The following is a 20,480-nucleotide window of genomic DNA, read 5'->3' on the forward strand; positions in this document are numbered from 1 at the left end:
TGTGGTCCTCAAGAACTCCACCGCTTATAACGTCATCCTCGGAAGAAATACAATCAACGACTTCTCCGCCGTCATCTTTACCAAATACCTTCTAATGAAGTTCACGGCAGAAGATGGCTCCGTCAGAACCATCCACGGAGACCGGGAAACCGCGGTAGAATACGACAACACTAGCCTAGCCCTACGCAAGAGATCCCGAGACGCGGCAGGCATTTTCCTTTCCGACCTCGATGCACACCAAAGTCCACGTAGAACCATGGGAGGAAACGACAAAGAAGCAAAGTAGGGCCTTGCAGACAAGGTCAGGAGTATAGCACACCTACGGGAGCTAGCCCTAAAATAGAGAATAAGCCGACAGCATGGTACGACAAGACTTCGGACCAGGAGACCTCGTCTTACGACAAAACAACATCGGTCTACCCACTCCCGGAAAAGGGAAGCTCACGCCCAACAAGGAGGGTCCTTACCAAATCAAGACGGTAATCAGAAAGGAGCCTGCAGGCTCAAAAGACTAGATGGGACCAAGCTTCCAAGATCCTGAAATTCCACCAACTTACGGCGCTACTATATGAAGAAACATCCTTCCAAAGCAACAAGAATAAGGTCGTTTAAGACTATCTCTTTACCTTTTATATTTTGCCTTCTTCACTTTCATTTATTGCTTAAGTTATTCAATTGTATATTTTTTTACTGGGCACTCTTTCCTACCCACATCGGAAGGTTTTAACGAGGCCCAAACCACAAATGAAATTCATTATTTCAAAAGCATTGCCCCGTCTGACGACATGAACCAAACACGGCTACACCCGGGGATCGATCACCCCGAGGCCAACAGAATGGATATCCAAATAACAGAACAGATATCCAAATAAGTAAACAGCTACCCAAGGATCGATCACCCCTAGGCCGACAAAACGGATATCCAAATAACAAAACGGGTATCCAAATAACAAAAAATGGCAGCCCGGGGATCGATCACCCCGAGGCCAACAGAACGGATATCCAAATAACAGAACGGATATCCAAATAAGTAAACGGCTACCCAGGAATCGATCACCCCTAGGCCAACAAAACGGATATCCAAATAACAAAAAATGGCGGCCCGGGGATCGATCACCCCGAGGCCAATAGAACGGATATCCAAATAACAGAACGAATATCCAAATAAGTAAACGGCTACCTAGGGATCGATCACCCCGAGGCCAACAGAACGGATATCCAAATAACAGAACAGATATCTAAATAAGTAAACGGCTACCCAGGGATCGATCACCCCGAGGCCAACAAAACGGATATCCAAATAATAAAATGGATATCCAAATAAGTAAACGGTTACCTGGGAATCGATCACCCCTAGGCCAACCAAAACGGATTTCTAAATAACAAAACGGGTATCCAAATAACAAAAAATGGCGGCCCGGGGATCGATCACCCCGAGGCCAATAAAACAAATATCCAAATAACAGAACGAATATCCAAATAAGTACACCACTACTCGGGAATCGATCACCCCTAGGCCAACAAAACGGATATCCAAATAACAAAATAGGTATCCAAATAAAAAATGGTAGCCCGGGGATCGATCACCCTGAGACCAACATAACGGATATCCAAATAACAAAAATAGTGACTCATGAATCGATCACCCGAAAAGCCAACAAAATAGAAATCCAAATAAGCTAAATAAACAAAATCGTCCCACCAAGAGGTCTAAAATAAGTTCACAATAACAGCCCAAAAAAAAGGCCACACAAAACAAGCATGAGGACGGTCTTCCAACTCGCAGAAAGCCAGACTGACCAACATCCTACCAATTGGTGCAGGATGACGTCATGCCTTTTTCAGGCCCCTCACAGTCTCCCGAACTACAGAGGATCGGACTCTCCAACGACTTAGCATTGAGACCAAGAAAGCATACTCTCATGCTCCGGGGGCAACTGTTACGGTCATCAAACCTGGCATGTGATGAAACGCCCAAACAATGCGCTCCTCGCCTGACCATGAAATGGCCAGGAACTCCCCAAATCATCGACTTCGACTGGAAAAACCAAACAACGATCTCCTTACCAAACCACAACGGCAAGGAAAAGGTTTGTCCAGCGATGAGACTGAGCACCCTCACTCTCTCGCTCCGGGGGCAACTGTTACGGATCCAGCCCACGAATTCTATACCCGGAATGGTCCCCGAATCTGATTACCCAGGTCCGACCCGATTCGCCCTTCCAGAAGGCCCGGAACCGGCCCACTAGAGCTCCTAACCAACTTTCGAATTCAAACGTCTCCCTTATCTTAGTCAAGTAAGATAAGATAAGATAATTCAAACGTCTCCCTTATCTTAGCCAAATAAGATAAGATAAGATATTCACCATCACTTATAAATAGAGGACCCAGGTTCCTCCAGGTATTCATTCATTCCTCATACCTTATACCTCTCAGATCCATTCTGACTTGAGTGTCGGAGTGTCTTTGCAGGTACCTCCCCCCCATTGCTCCAGTCAAGTGATCCGGCATCTGCCTCAACCCGCAAGTTCTCAATCCATCTCTTAACCCGTACCAGAGACATCTTATATATATATATATATATGAGCTGTGATTCATATCTTTCTCTCTCTCTCCCTGTGACCCTGTGTCTATATATATATATATGGTACGGGACATCTTTTATATATATATATATATGAGCTGTGATTCATATCTTTCTCTCTCTCTCTCCCTGTGTCTATATATATATATATATATATCACACGAGCAATTATTCATCCTATTTTTTCCTATATAAATGTTAGTGTTTCTTTTTTCATTCAATTTCTTATTCAAGTTCTTATTCATTTCAATTACTTCTTAGCAAGAATATGTTATTGTCTCTATTTATATTCAACTAAAAAATTTGTACTATTTAAAATAATTTTTATTCTTTTTAACTAAAATATTGATATTTTGCAACAAAAATTTCTATGCTTTATTTTCATTATTATTCAACTAAAAAATATGTACAATTCAAAATAATTTATGTGCTTTATAACTAAAATATCAGTGTTTTTAAACAAAAATTTTTTGTGCTTTTATTATTTTATATTTTTCTTAAACTACTTTGTCTTTTTTTTTTCTTCTTCTTCTTTTTTTTCTCCTTCTTGTTTCATTCGCTCTCATTCTTCTTCTTGTTTCACCTTCTCAAGAAGAATAAAAATAAGGAAAAAAAGAAAAAAATCAAACAAATAATAAAAAAATAAAAAATATTATAATAATACTAGAAAGAAGAAATAATTATAAAAAAATCACAAAAATAGCAGTTGGAACAGAAGAAGAATGGGGAGGAGAATAAGGTGGAAACACCCAAAAAAGAAGAAGTGTTTGTTTCATGCACACGTTATATGAGTGATTTTTGTTGGGTTTTGACCAACTTGATTGGACTTATTTACTAAAAATATTTGTACGTATAGCAGTATTGTTTAGAAAAGAATTGTTAAGTTTGTTAAAGAAATCACTATTAGATCAGTTTACATAAAAAATATGTGAAGTGCAAAGACTCATAATATTTACATAGAAACTTTGATAAAGTCATAATCTTAACACCTCAGTTTGAAAACATATCATGGTTCTGAGTTAATTCAAAGATGTTTCCAAATGAGCACAAACTATTCTCAAATTTATAGTAGTGTAATTTGGTTTAAGATATGAAAAGATAAAATATTTAGATTACAAATTTAAAGTCTTTTCTAATAAAGAAATTACAGAAGAATAAAAAGGCAAAAAGAAAGTTTAGAAAAGTTTTACAACAATTCTTTTCAACGTTCTCTCTTTATCTATTCCTTTAGAATTTATAGCACTAAGTGAATTAAATATCCATTGAAAACTCTCTTTTGCCATTGTATCATTTTTTCTTAAAATGTGCATAAGTGAATAGTGATTTTTATTTGCATCTAAATCATTAACTTTTAAGGTAGCTTCATATTGTTTTTTGCATATGGTAAGAAAAAAGTTTTTTTTTTTTGAAAAATTGTCTAACTTGTTGGACAACTCATTTTGAATTGTTAGTCAATATGCAAATTTCACTTAATGACTTTCTAAGATAAGCATTTTCACGCCTTAAGCTTTTTATCACTTACGAAATATCGACGATCTTTTTGAGGTAGTCTATCGAGGTAATACTCAAAATGACTCTTGAAATTTAACTACTGACTCATTTGATCATCTAATTTTTAATTGACCCAATTTATACCCTGAAATTTTAAGGCGTGGCTTAAATTGGCCCTTCCATCTAACTCCATCACTAGAGTGATGACTTGGCACTCAAACCTCACCACATGCCTCTACTTCTTTCACTTACCATCGCCATCACCACCTCTCCTCTACCAACATCCTCCCTCCCAACAAACAATAACATTCACAATCCACCAACATCCACACATTTCTACTACCATTTATGAAGGGTCTTTCTATTATCTGATCCTTCTCTTTCTCACCATCACCATCGCCATCTTCCCTCTACCAACGTCCTCCCTCTCCAACGAACAACATTAACAACAAGGTTCTGAAAATCGAACTGGTCATCGAACCGCTCTAACTACTGGTTTACTGGTTTATAGGTTCAACCGGTTCGACCGTAATTGAACCGAAAAAACTGTTTTATAATAAAATAATAAATAAAATATAAATAAACACATTGAAACATATATATATTCTAATATAAATCTTAAAATATCATCCAAATTAAAAGTACTACATAAACTAGAATATTATGATCTCATTCAAATACAAACTCAAAAGTCAAATAACAAAAACAACCAATCAAACATAAACATGCCAACATCCAACTGATTCAAGTTTGATAAAAAATTTCACTTACAATAGAAAGCATTAAAGTTGTTGATGGTAATACAGCAGTTCCTCCTGAAACATAAAGACCCTCAGAATTAATACTTCTTGCAACTCGCTTGCATTGAACTCCCTGGTATTTTCAGAAGAATCAAAACAAAAATATTGGTGTAACACCACAAGAATGAACAAACACATAAATATAATTACAAAATCAAAGGACTTGGCACAAACATAATGGTGAAAATCCACAAATCAGGGGCAGTAATGCACATCTGACTAGAACCAAAATAAATCTTCCACGTATTTTGTATTTTGCATTTAATCTTTCTAGGAATATCTAGTCTTTTCTAAACAAAGTTACAAGTAACAATTGTCATAAAAGGACACCACTTAACATATCTTTAAATAATTTATTTTCAACTATTTAAAAAAATTGACTTAATAAAACATGGATGATCCAAAGTAAGAATAAGAATTGGAATGGCATACATACTTTCATGTTCTCAACAATTCTCTCAGGTGTCTTCTGAGCAGCATGGAATGCATATATATTGTTGTAGGCCACATCAAAAGCTTCCTTAACAGCTCCATCAAGCTGTACTCCCATAAAACAACATGAAGTTAAACAGTAGAAAAAGCTGACTCTTACTCAAATCAGAAAATTAGTTGCGGAATTTCAATTTCAATTCAAGAGAAATAAACAAACAAAACCTATCTATCAATTAGTTGCAGAATTTCAATTTCAATTATTCAGTTGAAACATTAGTTGAAACAGGCAAACAATTATTCAATCAATTATTCAATCACTATATTAGTTCACACTTCACAGTTCACAGAAAAATAATTATTCAATCACTATATCACCATATCAGTTCACAATTGAATGACTTGAATCAGAGTTCACAAAACTTCACTATATCAGTAAACCACATATCAGATATCAGTATATCAGAGTTCACAGAACTTCACAGAATCAAGCAATTATTCAATCATAAATTCATAGTTAATAAAAAAATTACCTAGAGAACACGCAAGAGATAGTGGTTGCGGAAGGGGACAGAGACACCGAGAGACAGAGATAGAGACACCGAATGACCAAGGGAGACAGAGACACCGAGAGACACCAAGGGAGACAGAGCATGCAAGAGTGGTGGAGCAGACGGTGGCTTCGAAGGTCGCGATGGCTGATGCGCGATTGAGGCTTCGAAGGTTGCGCGATGGAGGCTTCAAAGGTTGCACTGGCAGCTGTGCGATGGAGGGGAAGTGAGCGAGCACGAGCGGTGGCTGTTCGAAGGAACGACGACGACGGCGGCATGAGACGGTGGCTAGACGGAGGTGAGCTCGATGAGATTGAGGAGCCCTCCCACTGACTGAGTGTGTGTGCGAGACTGAGAGGAGCTCGATTAGGGCTTGGCTGCGCGATGGAGTAAGAGTATGGGATTGCTGGTGATTGAAACGGCAATGTTTAGTTGCCTTCTCTAAAAACCGGTCGGGTCACGGTTCGGTTCGACCGACCGATTCAGCAGTTCGATAGCGGTTTCTGAAATATGCAATTTGTCTATTGCTCGAACCGCTTTTTTCAACGGTTCACATTTCGACCGGTTTGACCAGCCGGTTGGAACTGATTTTCAGAACCTTGATTAACAATCACTAACATTAACAAATTGAAGAGAAATATAAATAGAAAAAGAAAAAAAAAAACACAACACCACACTTTAAATTCCTCTTAATAGAAACACAAAGATGGGTACAATGGGTGAGGGTGCTTCTGAGGGTGTTTCAAATTTGGGACAATGAGTGGTGTGACCTTGAAATTGATGGTAACATTGAAAATACATTGCTTAACATGTATGCTAAGTGTGGTTACATGAAAATGGGGTTCAAGATTTTCAACATGATTGTGCATAAGGATGTTATTTCTTGGGGTGCCATTATTTGTGGCATCGCAATGAATGGTCACAGTAAGCAAGCATTGCAACTCTTTTCACAAATGGTGGTTCATGGTGGTGTCCCTAACGATGTCACATTCATTGGTTTGCTGTTTGCAGTTATGAAAGAATGGTGAGTGTAGTTATTATGCTCTTCAAAGTTATGGCGGTGGAAATGTGTGGGTGTTGGTAGGTTGTGAATGTTGTTGTTTGTTTGGAGAGAGAGTGTGTTGATAGAGGGGAGGTGGTGATGGCGATGGTAAGAGGAAGAAGGAGAGGCATGTGGTGAGGTTTGGATGCTACGTCATCACTCCGGTGATGAAGTTGAACGAAAGGGCCAATCTGAGCCACATCTTAAAATTTCAGGGTATAAATTGGGTCAATTGAAAATTATAAAGTTAAATTGAGTTGGTAGTCAAATTTCAGAGGTCATTTTGAGTATTAACTCGTAATCTATCACTTGAAATTGTATTTTTGAGATGGACAAATTACTTAGATTCAAATTAGGAGGTTGTTTAACACTTTTTTTCAGATTCAGAAATCACCTAATTTGCTTATATTACTTAAAAAAAATTTCTTAATACATTTAAACAATTAAGTAAACGTTAGATAAAAATTAATGAAATTATTAAATTATATTGAGTTTATTAATCATTAAAACTCAATTTGAAATATGATGAAACTAGAAAACTAAACAATACTAATTTTTTACTATATATAAATTCAAGGTACATAATTTGATTAAACATTTTTTCAGGATTTCACAGTCTCTCAAAGAATAAGTACCTTTACCCTACTCTAGTTTACATGTCGAACTACAGGTCCTAGCCTGAAGGAATCTTTAGCAAGTCTTCATTTTAATATCCATCAAATTCTATTTTATTATTCTAAATTGTGTTAAAAATTATAGAATTTATCAACTAATTTACTTAATTTTAACTTAATTAATTGAATTTTTCAAATCTTGCTTTTGATAAACTTGTGTGTGAAAATATAAATTTTTTGCTCCTAATTATTAGTTTCTTAATCTCTTTTTATACCATTCGATGCCGTGATGAAATTTTTTTTAAGTATTTTAAGATTAAGATAAATCAATGGGCTCAAAGAATCGAAAAGAATGGAGCGAAAAAGTGAATTTGAGAAGTAATTCGGAAGAGAAGCTGTCTGGCAGCTTGCTTAAATGAGATTGTCTTGCACATACGAAAATCTCGCGTAAGATTTTCTCACCCATACAAAAATCTCGTGCAAACAACATTTTCTCACATGAACGAGAATCTCGCGTACACGAGGTTGGATCACAGGCCTTGATTAATGAAGCATGTGTATTTACGTTTTGGGCTTTTCAAGGGCCCTCAACAGCTGTGGGAGATGATATTTTGAAGCCAAAACTTAGAAAAGGGGCTACACTACAACATACACACTCATTTTTTTTTAGAGTTTAGGACCTTGAATTCTAGAGAAAAAATGTAAAATCCCTATTAAACAAAAATTAAATAGGAGCTAACAGAGGTGGAAAAATTTAGAATCATAATTTGAAAATTTAAAGGTGATATTTGAATTCGAAAAATTTTTTCGAGTTAGAAAACATAATTTTTGGCATAAAAATGTGAAGTGGCATTTTAGCCGGCAGTACCCGCTTAAGTTTGTCCGGTACTACGATTGAGAAAATTAATTGTGAGTAAATAGGGTAAAAAATTAAATTTTAATTTGGAAAAGTGAAAATAATTAAAACGTGAATTAAAACACTAATTTTAAAGGTTTTGACCCAAAATTGGGTCAACGGGCTAAACCGATTGAACCGTGTCCAAGTTAGGCTCAAGCCCAACATATAAATAGCCTTGTTAAAGCCATTTCAGAATAATACAACCCTCATTATTGAAAGTGTGCAGCTGTAAGAGAAGAGAGGGATTGAGAGAAAATCCTAACTCCAAATTCTTCAAACCACCATAACTTCCTCTATAGAGCTCCAATCACCACACTGTTTATGGCCACGCAGAGCCGTCGTCATCCTCTACAATTCTATTTGAATAGATTGGTAAGAACCTCAACTTTACCTACCCCATTTTTGCAATACATAGCAAATTCGAAAATAAGTTATCGGTATTAAGAAATATTGTATTTTGGTTATTTAGGGGTGCTCTAGTATAAGTTATTGATGAATTTTATTAATAAATTCCATAGGTTAAGGTAAGAAATCTCCAAACTCTTGTGATTTATCAAATCTCATGAACTCTAGATTAATGTATATGTGAAATTGGTTATGTTAGTGTTATTGAGTGAATTTGGCACACTTTGGGGACTAAAATTTGCTTGTGAAACTTTTGGGGTGAGCCTTGGAGTAGAAAATTCAAGTGTTGGGTGTGAACTACCATCATTAAAGATACAGTTTAAGTTTTATTTAAATACCGTGTGGTGTGATAAGAATTCCTAGGTTAGATGCCCCTAGGATTAAGTTTGAATGGTTTAATTGAATGTATTAGTATGTATAGCGAATGTATGAATGAAATTGATATTGGATAATGATTATGCATATATGAATTTGTATTGAATTGATAAATATTAGACCGAAGGTCGTGGAATTGGGTCAGAGGCCGTGAAGGTAAACTCGGTAAGTTTTTAAATGGTTATGATTGAGGTTGAATTGTGAAATTGTTGGTTTGAGGTTGAAATTGAGGTTGAATTGTGAAATTAATGGTTTGAGGTTGAAATTGAGATTTGAGTTCTGAATTTGAATGATTTAGGGTTGGAATGTGTGAATTGCATAGGTTTGAGTATAAATGATGGTGAATGAGTAATTTGGATTGGTTAGAGGTCATTATGTTGAGTTGATATCGATAAGACTTGCGAATCTTTGGTAATTTGGTAAATTCTATTTTTTTTGGTAAAAATCGGTTTTTGACCAACTTCGACGGATTGTAACTGTGTCCTCGGAATTGAAAAATCAGCAAAACTATATTTGTATGAAAATTTATTTATCAATGTTTCCAATGGTTCAAGAATAGTTGAAAAATGAATTTTGTGAAAAAAGATATGGTTTTTTTTGAACGCCTGAAAACTCTGTTTAAAGCCTAAATGATGAATTATGGATAGCGGAGTATGGTTAGGACTACGAGGAAGATAACTTGCTGGTGAAGAAAGAGGTAAAGTGAATGATAAGGGTGGCAGAAGTGTTGTTTATGTAATGAGCTTGATGACTATGTTAAATTATGATTTATGGCTGATAATGATTATGTGAACTTGATTGGATAATGATAAATGAGGTGATTAGTGATGAGTATGTGTAACTTTTCTCTCTATTGTAAGGTGTGTCGGGCACTATATCCCATGAGTGTGATGGGCACTATATCCCGAGAACATAGCGGGTGCTATATCATCCCAAGAGTGTGGGAGCACCTTATCCTGGGAAGTGTGTCGAGCACTATATCCCATGAGTGTGACAGGCACTATATCCCAAAAGCGTGGCGGGCGCTATATCCCAAGAGTGTAGGAATACTTTATCTCGGGTAATGCGATAGGCACTATATCCCATGAGTATGACGGGAACTATATCCCAAGAGTGTGACGGTACTATATCCCAAGAGTGTGGAGGCATATCTGAGAGAGACAATAATCGAGTTAGCTACCAGGTGTGTCGGGTTCTGGCAAAGTAATCGACAGGTGAGCTCACGGCCAGTAAAAAAGGCATGCATCATATGCATTTATGTGTCTTATTTGGTTTTGTATTCGTGGGTTTGCGTAACTGATATTCATGCCTAACTACTATATGTTCTGTTTGCTGTAACTATAAACTACTTGTGTTTTCTTTGTATGCATTGTTTGTCTGTGCACCGGTATTTCGGAGGGTTAGAAGAAAGGCGGTGAACTTAGGGACTTAGGTTAGAACTATGATAAAAACCAGGAATCCTTAAATTTAGATACCTCGCCTTATTTTATGGTCTTAAACTTGAGTTTTAAGTTTGAATCTTTTGTAGAAATTTCTAAGATCGCCTTCGGCTTTCCCAGGATATTATATGTTAGTTATGTGGGCACCGTTACCATGCTGAGAACCTCTGGTTCTCACCTCATACATAGTTTGTAGTTTTCAGATGCAGAACATGAGGCACCTCGCTGAGGCATTCTGAAAGTTTCTGAAGCGAAGGATTCTAGCTTTTTGGGGATTCTATTTTGGTTTTCGATATATATATGTAGATACTTTATATCTCCATTGTATATATTATGTTTTATCCCTCTTAGAGGTTGATTCGGAGAAACAGGTTCTGTAAACAGTATTTTGGGTCATTTTGAGATTCTCATGTATATATGTATATATGTTTATACGCTTTGCCCGGTTTTAACTTCGAACCAGGTCAGAAGCTTTGTTTTCTGTATTTTAGAACTCTTCTTTTATGTATTTATGTTTGCTTTACTCTTATCCTATCCGGTTTACGTTTATCGCTTACGTAAATGATGCGCTTTTTTTATTTAACGCTTTTGTTTAACTTTCCTTCAAAAGTTTCCTAGATATAAACTCTTTTCAACTATATATATATATATTATTCTTAGAGGTCGTAGCGCATCGCCACCTTTGTTTTACATCCTAGGTGTAAAGTTTTATGTGGTAGGGTGTTACATCAGTCACTATTAAATACACACATATAGTACATATACGTAGTTGATACATTATTTATTCAGTTTTTCTAAAAAAAAAATAAAAAAATATTTTCATGTATAAATATATAATATTTTAAATAAACTATATTTTGATAAATATTTGATAAAAAATTATATTATATAATAATATTTTTAACAAAAATAGTTAGTTAATAAGTATTGAATATAATAATCTAATTATTTATCAAATAATATAAAATAAAATTTAATTATTTTATATTTTTATGTTGTAGTTTAAAATATTATTTTAATATAATTTTGTAATTATCATAGAAATTTTTTTGTATAATAATTAATTTCAATAAATAAAGAATATTTATATTTTTTGTATTTATGTTTTATATTTTTAATTACGTAAGTTTGATTAGTTTAGGTCTTATTAATATAAATAAATATATAATGTGATAGGCATGTATTTAGAATTTTCTTATGTATTTCGTTTTTTTTAAAAAAATTGAAAAAAATGAAAAAAGTTAATATTTTCATCTATTATATATAATATTTTAAATAAATTATATTTTTAAGATATTTTGATGAAATATTATATGATATAATAATATTATTAACAAAAATAGTTAATTAATAAATTTTAAATATAATAATCTAATTATTTATCAAGTAATATAAAATAAAATTTCAATTATTTTATATTTTTATGTTACAGTTTAAAATATTATTTTAATATAATTTTTTAATATTATAAAAATTCTTGTATAATAATAAATCTTAATGAATAAAAAATACTCATATATTTTGTATTTATATATTTTATATTTAATTATTTAAAAATAAAAGATTCTATTGCCATTTAAAATATTGTGTATTAAAATATTGTCATTTAAAGTATTTATTTATGTAATAGGATATTCTGTATTTATTAGAATTCATCAATACTCTTCTTTTATATTAGCCTTTAATTTTCATCTAATAAAATCTAATGGTCTATATAAATATGACACATTCAATAAGCACATAATTGTTGTGCTCATTTTAGACATACTTTTTTTACATTTAGGTAATATTAATATGTATTCTTATTTTATATATTTTTATATATATATTAAGATTATTGTGGATAAATTTTTTTATTTTAATAAATACACAATAAATAAATTAAAAATTTAAATTTTGTATCCTTTATATTTTTTAATTAATAACTTCAACGTTGTGTACTCTTAATACACATTAGTTAAACTTTTTTTTAAGTAAAATAACAAATTAGTCCTAAGAATTTTCAAACTCTCTTACCTAACCAAATAAAATTACAATCCAGCCTCTTAACTTTACCCGACCAAAAAAACCATGGAAAAGAATAAATAAAATAAGAAAAAGCATGTTTAGTCTTTCCGATTTTAAGGATTAATCAGTCTCACATTGTTTATGATAAGGACCAGATCATTATTTCATTTGAATGAGTCAGAAACTAAATCCCTTTCTCTTATTTTTCCTTCCTGAGTGTGGTATTATTTGGAATGTATTATAAACACGAGACATTCTAAATCAATACTAGTTTAGCTATTACGTTTTGAAGTTAGAAAGATAAAAGCAACTATGTACAAGGTCCAAGAAGGGAAAATGTGAACCAAATAAGTGGAGAGGACAATGCTTAGAATTGAAATGATGGGGTAGACCCCAAATTTAAAGATTTCAAAACATCCAATAATACATAATAATAATAATAATAAAAATAAAAAACACTTTTTTAAGCTTTTCTTATAATACCAAAACCTAATCAAATACAATCTCAAAATAATTGAAATATATATATATCAACTCCACAAGACTCCAGAAGAGAAAAAGCCGATTTCACCATATGTGAAGCTCCTCAATCTTCGCTTGACTTGATTTTACTCGACAGCAAGGGGCACAGACTCAGCCTGAGGTAACAAGAACAAGATATCTTATTAGCTAAACATCAAAAATAAAAAATGAACACATAAATGAAGGAAGCCATTGAACAATGTTACAAGAGAAGAGAGTTATGCATACCAGCATGCGGTATTTGAGGGCATAGAACATCTCAAGGTAACGCTTGCTCTCGCGGCGGTCAAGGTTGGTCACATGCTTCCAGAAGCCGTAGACTCCAGTGAGAGTCAGCAGGCGGTCGGAGTAAATTTGCCACGTATACCTGTGAACAAGGCAATGCAAAAGAAGAGGAGAATTGAGCTTAGTCACGCAACTACACATTAAAACGTTTCCCAAAATTAGATGGTCTACTATAGTTCCAAGTGAAATTTCAAGTAGTAAAATGGTGCGATAATTAATAATGATCCTTAAAACCATTGATTTGGTGTCAAAGTTTATACACCAAATTTCAACCATTAATCTTGTGTTGACTAGCTCATTACTTTGATACTAAAGACCAATGATGAAAAGACAGCCCAGTCCACAAACATTCCATGTTGATGTATGATATGGAAAATGACCAATCCAAAAAAGTGTATATAAGCAGCCTAGCTTGATGAAAATTTAGTGCAATTCTTTTAAATTAAAAAAAAAAGATTGCTTACTTCTCATGAATACGCTTGAGACCACCCTGAGAGATCTTGTCCCAGTGAGATGGATCAGCCTTGCTCTTCTCGAAGAAATCAACAAGAATCTCAGCAGCACGATCACCATGGTAAGGATCAATATGGTAGCCAGATTTTCCATTGACAATGATCTCAGCAGGACCACCATTGCAAGTTGCAAATGTTGGCAATCCACAAGTCATGGCCTCAACAACTGTCAGACCGAACGCTTCGTAGATCGCAGGCTGCACGAACGCACCTTTGGTGTCGCAGATCACACGGTAAAGCTCTCCATTCCTCACTCTGTTCATTTGTGAGGAGATCCACCTGAATTGGCCGTTTAGCTTGTAAGTCTCAATGAGGCCATACATCTTCTTCATCTCAGCTTTCTCTTCCAAGTCCTTGGACTCCTTCCGCCTGTCTCCGGCTACCACGACAAGGTTCACGAGCTCCCTAAGGCGGGCGTTCTTGCCATACCACTCAACAAGTCCTGTGATGTTCTTCACACGGTCCAACCTCGCCATGGTGAAGATAATTGGCTTGGTACGATCCTTCAGTACACATCTGTTTCCATGGCATCACATTAGCAAAATTAAAGAAGCATAACTAAGGAAGACAATAAAAGAATGGAAACTAACATGTGCTCCTCGTTCTCTACATTGCTATACAGTAGCTCTTCAATCTCCGGGTGGAAGGATGTCAACCTGCGCTCGGTTTCAGTGTATGGGAAGTAAATGCTCATGTCGGCACCAGGAGAGACAATGTTAAACTTTGGATCGAAGACATCAATGCCGTGGACAACACGGTAGAGTCCAGGAAGGGTGAAGTGAGTGTGGCTCTCATATTGTCCAACAGTGTCCTTGCTGTAGAGTTACATAGAAATAACAAAGAATTAATTCAGTTGAGTAATGAGATAAACAAACATAGAATATAAACTATAAAGGGATGTATATCTGAGGTATCTATCTCACCTTCCAGCAATTTCTTGGAAGGTACTGGTGATGATGAAATCTGTGTGGTTCATTGCAAAAAGATCAGCTGTGAATTGGCATGAGAAGTGATATTTGTCATCAAATTTCTTCCAGTAAATGTCAGATTCTGGATATTTGGTCTTCTCAAGTGCATGAGCAATGGTACACTAAAACAGGGGTTAAAAAGAAAGGGAGAAAAGATTTAGGCCTTTGGGTAAAGAAAGTGTAAAGGAATGAACAAGGTGCTGAACTTCAATGCAAACTAACCTGAGTTACACCCAATTTGTGTGCTAACAGAGAGGCAACAATGTTTCCATCACTGTAGTTTCCAACAATCAGATCTGGCTTGCCTTTCAACTCTTTGGCAAGTTCATGAGCAGCATCCTAGTTAAAAAGAAAAATTGTATCAAATCTGAATGTTAATTAAATTTGAAAACCATCAAGATGTTCTAATTATGTGCCAATTATGATGAATAAACTAAAAAAAATCACCTCAGTGTAAGTTTCTAGGTAGGGCCAGACTTCGAATCTTGAGATCCATTTGCGAACAATTCCTTTCTCTGTTCTAAAGGGAACTCGAAGAATGTGGCAATGCTCAGTGCCGAATACCTTCTCAAGACGTTGGCCGCAAGTAGTTCCAACAGCATCAGGGAGAAGCCGGGTGAGCTGCATTTTAAAAGCAATCACAGGCTCAAGTTAGTGAAATTCAATTCACTATATATAAGTCAGCTAAATATTTACATCTGGAATAGGGAGATACAATGAGAATGCGAGGGGTGATGTCCAAGCCTTGTTTCTTGATGCGGTTGAGCATCTCATTCTCCAATGCACGAACTTGATCCAAGATGTAAACAACCTGATTATAGAATCAAGAACAGTTTATGCCAATTAACATTATTGAGGAGTAAAATGTTAACACGAAAAATAGAATTACAAATTTTATGATGTGATCTGGAGTTCTCAACTAACCTGGCCACCAGTATCAGGGTATCCCAAGACATTGTCTTGAGCAAAGTAACCATGGGGAGAAAGGATCACCACATTGAAGACCATAGGGATCCTTCCAAGGAATGTCTCCAGGGTACAAGGGTCAGGTGCCTCGAGGAGATCCAGGAGAAGCTGGATCATCTCGAGGACACGCTCGGCGGTGTCACCCCACCCTCTCTCCAAACCTATCTCCTGGAATTTGTGCTCGAATACTGAGTAGGGTGTTTCGGGAGCAAGTGTAACCAGATAGTCCTCTGCCTTTCTCAGAACATGTTGAAGAGAATTCAGGTTTTGAATCCTGTCATTCAACATCATAGTCTGCAAACAACAAGACTTTATTGGTAAATCCAATAATATACCTACAAAACCAGTAATGCCTCATAACTAGTAAATTTGCACTTCAAATTCAGTTATTAGACAAGCCTCTTATGTCAATTACTGTTAATTGTTACTTAAAACAAAACGTCTATTATTCGTTTTTCTCATGAACAATAAGGCCAAGGTATATGCCTCTGCCATCTATGACTGGTTCCAGAGGTAGTTACAGATCACTGCCCCCACCCACCTAAGTGATCATCACTTCAGCAAAGGGAATCAAACTCGCATCTTTTAGGATACAAGGTCATTGCTTTACCAACTGTGCCAATCATCTTTTATTGTTCGAAAATTTGTGAATTTACTGCCAGAAGTGCACAGAGCATACCTTTCCATTGTAACTATGAAGCCTTAGGAACTCCAACAATGGCTGCATGCTCTCCTTGCCATGGAAAAGCTTAGCGGAAAGGTGGCGGTTAAGGAACTCAACGCCATTCCCAATTGACTTGTTAAGTGTTGGGCGGGGGAAGGATGCGTTAAAAGGCTCAAAGTCCAACTCAAGCACAAAGTTGCCGTTGGAACTACATCAACACAAACCAAAAAAAAAAATTGTGGACTTGTCTTAACACAACAAACGAAAGAGAGAACACTAAGCATTTGAAACTCAAAAACCTTTAGTTTATTACCTGCCATCAACAAGCTCTTCCTTGAACTTGAGGTACTCAGCAGGACGCAACTCATCAACAACAAGCGCGTGCACATTCACGCGCAGGTACTCCCAAACACCAGGCCTTGGACGAACTGCCAAAGCAACAAATGGTGGCAGCACTATGGCTTCCTGCAAGACACAACAAACAGAAACAACCAAATGAAATGACACAAAGTTCAACAAACCCCACCAAACAAACTTTAATATAAAGCAAAATCTAAAATGAAACTAAGAGGAAAATGTGGCAGAACTTTTACATGCAACCACTAATTTCTACTTTATTTCTTGTCAGCTGCTACTCCAATAGCAGAATCAGCTGAATTGTAGTCCCCACACGTAAATACAGTTTTTTTCAGGCTTAAATTCAATAAACGAGTACACTACAAATATCATTGTTCCCAAATAAATAAATAAAAGAATTACCTGAGTAGATCTCAGAACTTCTCCAAAGGCACCATCATATAGCTTCTGCCTCTTCTCTTCAGGGATTTCTTCAAACTCAGCAATGACCTGGTGATGCTGCAGGATTCCCTTGCCCTTAGCCTCGATCCTTTTTAACACCAAAAAAATAGTGTTACTTACGTTCACATCCTTGTACATTAAAATATCAAATTCATAAGAACAAATAAATAAAGACTAAACATCAAATTGGTGCCGATTAATTTCACGGATTAAATACTTTAGTTCTCTAACAAATTTAACTTTATTATTCAAAAAATTTTCAAAAATTACTCGTGTCACTGTTTTGCAATAATGTTTTTTTGAAAATCTAATTATTTAATAATAAAATTTATGAGTAATTTATTTATTTTACAGACAAATTAAAAATTTTATTAAAAGTGATGGAAAAAACAATTTATCTAATCAAAATAATTTTCCGAAAATTTTGAAGTAATAAAAATGTGTTAAAAACTAAATATACAAACTGAGTTGGATACTATATATTTACTCGTAAATAAATAAACAAAATAAGAATTAAAAAAAATGGCTACCTACCTAGCAAGAAGGGCCAAAATCTCATTCCTCTGTCCAGCAAGAGTCTCATCGAGCCTCTCCTTGAGAGAGTGAGAGCGAGTCAAAGCCATGGCCCCAAACGAAAAACTTCAACCAACTGCAACAAAGAAAAAAAGCAGCATGAGAAGAAACTGATCAGACTTTTTTCTCCAATTTTTTTTTAAAGGATAAGGAGGGTCACCAAAAGTCAAAACCAAAAAACAAATATTGAAAATTTGTAAAGAAAATTCCAGAAACACTAGATTGGATTTCAAGACCGGCCAACCTTCACCAACCACCATTTCCCAAATAAAATATATTAAAACAAAAAGTACTAAATATTAAATGCAGGTCCTGTAAGATCTCTGTGCAATAGGGAATAAAGTCAAGATGCGGTTTCATTTTTCCACCATTACCATCATTTTCTTTCGTTTAAATAATATTTTCATTAATTAGATTACTAAAAGAAAGACAACAAACAAATAAGCAAAAAGAAATCCATCTTATTTGATCTTGTTTTAACACAGAAAAGTTCCTCATTTGGAATGTGAAACACTGGAACTTTCTTTAGCATCAAAATTTGAGCAAAAAGACAACCACACAGAACCTAATCTGAGGAACAAAGTAGGGGAGTTTCACTTTCTAAGCACAGTGAACCAAGTCTCTAAGCTCTCTCTCATGGAAAAAAAAACATAGAACTGTATCTATATCTATAGAACAAGGATCGTGTCAGAAAATGTCTGATCCAGTGGTTAGTGGTAATTACAGCACAATGATGAGTTTGCTGAAAGAGGTAGATCTTTCAGAATAATAAGCTAAGAACATAAAGGAAAGAAGAAAGAAAAAAAGACAAAGAAAGAAAGAAAGAATACCAATGGAGAAAAGAGAATGAACGTAAAAAAGGAAGGGGTGAAGGAGAAGAACGGAATGAATGAATGGAAAGAGAGGTGGTGGATGCGTTAATTTATAGACAAGGAGCGCCAAAGGGGAATACCGGAGACACTTTACAGGAGAAGAAAAATACATGCAACAAACTTTACTCTCTCTCTCTCTGTGGGTAATTTTGTAAATGCACAACGTCAAAATTTACGTTCTTCACGAAGCCCGCAGTATCATATTCTATTTAATTTATTTACTGTATTATCATAGAAAAAAAAGTTATAGTATTTTAGTTATATTGCTTAAATAAATATTAATAAATATATTAGTTAAAAAAAAGAGAAAGTCTTGCGAACAATAAAGAATCCAAAAAAGTTTACTAGTGGAGACAAAACATAAATATATAACATAAAGTATATTTTTATTTTTAATATTTATAATTCTTTTAAAAATATTTTTTTATATTTAATTTGATTTAGTTTTATCTTAAAATTTTTAATTTATATTAAAATTATCCTTGAACATTAATTTTATCTAAAATTTTATGGACAAAAATAAAAATATCAAAATACGTAAAATAGTTTTAATACAAATAAATAATATTAGGAATAAAATTAAACAGGAAGACAAAAAAAATAGTTTATCTCTAATTATATTTTATTATTATAAAATATGATAATTTTTAAATTATTTAACTAATAAATTTAAATAATAATTTAAATAATAGTATATAATTTAAAATTTTATTCTTTTAGATTTTATATTTTTTTAAAAATTACGTAATCTTTTCATTGTTAATATAAACAAATGTTAATGCATATAATTTAATAAAAAAATAAGTTTAATAAAATAATTGTATTTAATTTGAGATTAATTTAACACAATAATTTTATGTATAAATAAAATTTTAAATTTAATAAAATAATTTTTATAATAATTTAATATAATGAGATCAAACATAAATGTTTAGTGAGAACAAATAAATATTATTATTATATATTACTAAAAAAATTTAAATTATAGTGAGAGTATGTACTTACTCTTACATCTCTCTAAGTAATAAATTTGTCGTTATACCATTAATATCACACAATATTCAACATCAAAAAAAAAAAATTAACTCTTAAAAAAGTATCTAAAATTCAATTAAAAAAAATCCAAAATTTGGAATTCGACAAAAAAAAAAATCATCAAAAATAAGTTTTATACTGGACTTGTTTGATAATTTATGATAATATTAGCTGAAATTAATTACTATACTATTAATTTTTTAATATTATTTTTAAAAAAAATAACTATGTTTAATCTAACATTTAACTACTTTTATTATTCTTTTATCTCTTTTTTGTTTAACTAAAAATTGATTATTTAGTTAGACCTTAATTTAATTTGACTGGAGTATCAAAATTTCTGCATAAAAATCTTCTTAAATTAGTCGACAGAAAAGGAAAAAAGACATAGCCCTACATGGGTTTTTCTCATTTTTTGAGCGGATCGGATAACATGCATTTTTCTTGTCTACCACGTCTGTTCGTTTCTATCCGGGCTGTGGGCACATCATACCTTCTAGATTATCATAATATATGGAATGTAATTGTTCTCTTTATACTTTCTCATTCTTTATACGTTTATTTGCGCATTGATTTTTAGATAAGGATTTATTATTATTTATTATTATTTTTATGACAGGATTCTATTTCTATATATTACGAAGGAGTTT

The 20,480-nt window shown here is 33.9% G+C and overlaps 1 protein-coding gene and 1 long non-coding RNA gene across 2 annotated transcripts; both read right to left on the bottom strand.

The window, feature by feature from the left end:
* Window positions 1-4,753: 4,753 nt before the first annotated feature.
* Window positions 4,754-6,231, bottom strand: LOC140178159 (uncharacterized). The gene is made up of 3 exons (XR_011870402.1): window positions 5,838-6,231; window positions 5,312-5,413; window positions 4,754-4,948 (listed from the first exon to the last, which is right to left on the bottom strand). It is a non-coding gene; the product is annotated as an uncharacterized lncRNA (long non-coding RNA).
* A 6,756-nt stretch (window positions 6,232-12,987) lies between these two features.
* LOC112738386 (sucrose synthase) lies at window positions 12,988-18,978 on the bottom strand. Its single transcript, XM_025788831.3, has 14 exons — window positions 18,754-18,978; window positions 17,885-17,999; window positions 17,312-17,438; window positions 16,866-17,017; window positions 16,568-16,760; window positions 15,847-16,182; window positions 15,638-15,733; window positions 15,370-15,543; window positions 15,145-15,261; window positions 14,878-15,044; window positions 14,545-14,769; window positions 13,907-14,470; window positions 13,386-13,524; window positions 12,988-13,273 (listed from the first exon to the last, which is right to left on the bottom strand). The coding sequence occupies exons 2-14, from the start codon at window positions 17,971-17,973 to the stop codon at window positions 13,244-13,246; spliced, it is 2,409 nt and encodes an 802-aa protein (XP_025644616.1). The 5' UTR covers window positions 17,974-17,999; window positions 18,754-18,978; the 3' UTR covers window positions 12,988-13,243.
* Window positions 18,979-20,480: the final 1,502 nt, after the last annotated feature.

This window comes from Arachis hypogaea, chromosome 13, assembly GCF_003086295.3.
Source record: "Arachis hypogaea cultivar Tifrunner chromosome 13, arahy.Tifrunner.gnm2.J5K5, whole genome shotgun sequence".
Lineage (NCBI taxonomy): Eukaryota > Viridiplantae > Streptophyta > Magnoliopsida > Fabales > Fabaceae > Arachis > Arachis hypogaea.

Bases quoted from the DNA above. Each gene is read 5' to 3' on its own strand.
- LOC112738386 (XM_025788831.3), bottom strand. From the start codon at position 17,973: ATGGCTTTGACTCGCTCTCACTCTCTCAAGGAGAGGCTCGATGAGACT. The intron at 16,183-16,567 runs GTATGCTCTGTG...TGTTGTTTGCAG, and splicing joins TTCATAGTTACAATGGAAAG to ACTATGATGTTGAATGACAG. The intron at 13,525-13,906 runs GTAAGCAATCTT...CCTTGTTCACAG, and splicing joins CTCAAGCGTATTCATGAGAA to GTATACGTGGCAAATTTACT.